The 2,049-nt window shown below is 50.7% G+C and overlaps 1 protein-coding gene across 1 annotated transcript; it reads left to right on the top strand.

Annotated features, from left to right (window-relative positions):
* LOC124686676 (peroxiredoxin-2E-2, chloroplastic-like) lies at positions 1-965 on the top strand. Its single transcript, XM_047220578.1, has one exon. The coding sequence runs from the start codon at positions 92-94 to the stop codon at positions 776-778; it is 687 nt and encodes a 228-aa protein (XP_047076534.1). The 5' UTR covers positions 1-91; the 3' UTR covers positions 779-965.
* Positions 966-2,049: the final 1,084 nt, after the last annotated feature.

Raw genomic sequence — 2,049 nt, 5'->3', positions numbered from 1 at the left:
TCCAAAACCCAAACCCCAACGCTCTCCCCAAGGCCGAACACAACAGATAGCATTACCTCGAACACATCGCCGCCGCCTCCTCCCTCGATCCATGGCCACCGCCTCGCTCTCCACCCTCTCCTCCGCGTCCGCCGCCGCCGCCGGCAGGCGCTTCGTGCTCTCCTCCCCGTCCCTCTCCTTCGCCTCCCGCCGCCTCGCCGCCCCGTCCTACCACCTCCGCGCCGCCGCCGCTCCGGGGGCGAGGAGGTTCGCGGCGTCCGCGGCCTCGGCCGCCCCGGTCGTGGCCACCATCGCGGTCGGCGACAAGCTCCCCGACGCCACGCTCTCCTTCTTCGACCCGGCCGACGGCGAGCTGAAGACGGTGACGGTGGGCGAGCTGACGGCGGGGAAGAAGGCCGTGCTCTTCGCCGTCCCCGGCGCCTTCACCCCGACCTGCTCCCAGAAGCACCTGCCCGGGTTCGTCGAGAAGGCCGGCGAGCTCCGCGCCAAGGGCGTCGACACCGTGGCGTGCGTGTCCGTGAACGACGCCTTCGTCATGAAGGCGTGGAAGGAGAGCCTCGGCCTCGGCGACGACGTGCTGCTGCTCTCCGACGGCAACCTCGAGCTCACCCGCGCGCTCGGCGTCGAGATGGACCTCTCCGACAAGCCCATGGGCCTCGGCGTCCGCTCACGCCGCTACGCGCTCCTCGCCGACGACGGCGTCGTCAAGGTGCTCAACCTCGAGGAGGGCGGAGCCTTCACCACCAGCAGCGCAGAGGACATGCTCAACGCCCTCTGAGCGGTTCTGATTGAGCACCTTCTTCTGCTCTTAAACAACGTCTTGTCTAGCAGTGAGTAATAATTCCATGAACTGTGGCTCGTGGGACTGTCCTTCGATGCGTCGCCGTCGTATAGAGGATTTTTCTTTTTGGTGAACTGTGCGTGCTGTCGATGTGTTCGATGAAATGATAGACCAAAATTTTCCAGAGCGTCGCGTACGAATCACAATTGCTAGGCTTGTTTGATTCAAAGAATTTTATTGATTTTTTACCCATAGAAATCTTTCCTATTGAAGTTATTTGATTTAAATGATTGAATCCATCAAAATTCATATAGGTTCCTTTCGTACACTATAATCTCATAGAATTTCGAACAAAATTGGTTCTAGGAAAATTTGTATGTCTCCATAACAACTAACACATGCACTCAATCTCTACTGAATTTCTTGCATTTTTCATGTGGGCAATCAAGCAATTCTACAACTGATTCTTGCATATATTTTTTTCATTCCTGTAGGATACCAAGTGTCATGACATACTATGTTTTTTCATATTCCGATGCTTTTAAACTCCTTTGAATCAAACGGGTCCAAAAGTCTGAAAAATTACTGAAAGACTTCTTTGATTTGGAGGAAAAGTAGAGGTTTGGATAATTTTCCTTAGATGCTAATGTTCACTCCTTTGATTCATAGAAATGGTGGAAAGAAAAATCAAAGGAACAATTCCTTTGGATCTGGGTTTCAAGGCAAATCTTATAAGAAATAAAAATCCACTCAAATCTTATTCTTCGATTTCTATGCACAAGGAACAAGGACAGGTTTACACCTGCTAAGGCCTTGTTTGGTACTAGAGTTTTTGCGGGATTAGGACTTGTTTGGTACTAGAGTTTTAGTGGGAATTGGCGGGGATAATCCGCTCCAAATTTCAAATCCCCACTTATCCCCAATACATGTTTGGTGCTAGAGTATGAGCGAGTTTAATCCCCACTTTCTCCCAAATTTTAGTGTAATTTTTTCAATCCCCAATACTCTACCCTTACCTAGTGGATTGGGGATGGGGTTTTGTGGGGATTGTGTGACAGCAGGGATTCACCCAATACTCTAGAGTATTATTCCCATTAATTCCCACTAAAACACTAGTACCAAACAAGACCTTAGTGGGGATAATACTCTGGAGTATTGGATGAAACCCCTACCTTCACCCAATCCCCACAAAACCCCATCCCTAATCCCCATTTTAAAAAACTGTCATTTGTCATTTGGTGGGCAGGGATCGGTGCACAACAGCAATA

Source organism: Lolium rigidum, chromosome 2 (genome assembly GCF_022539505.1).
Source record: "Lolium rigidum isolate FL_2022 chromosome 2, APGP_CSIRO_Lrig_0.1, whole genome shotgun sequence".
NCBI lineage: Eukaryota > Viridiplantae > Streptophyta > Magnoliopsida > Poales > Poaceae > Lolium > Lolium rigidum.
The sequence above is the reverse complement of the archived record's forward strand: the minus strand, read 5'-3'. Positions and strand labels throughout refer to the sequence as shown.

Bases quoted from the DNA above. Each gene is read 5' to 3' on its own strand.
- LOC124686676 (XM_047220578.1), top strand. From the start codon at position 92: ATGGCCACCGCCTCGCTCTCCACCCTCTCCTCCGCGTCCGCCGCCGCC.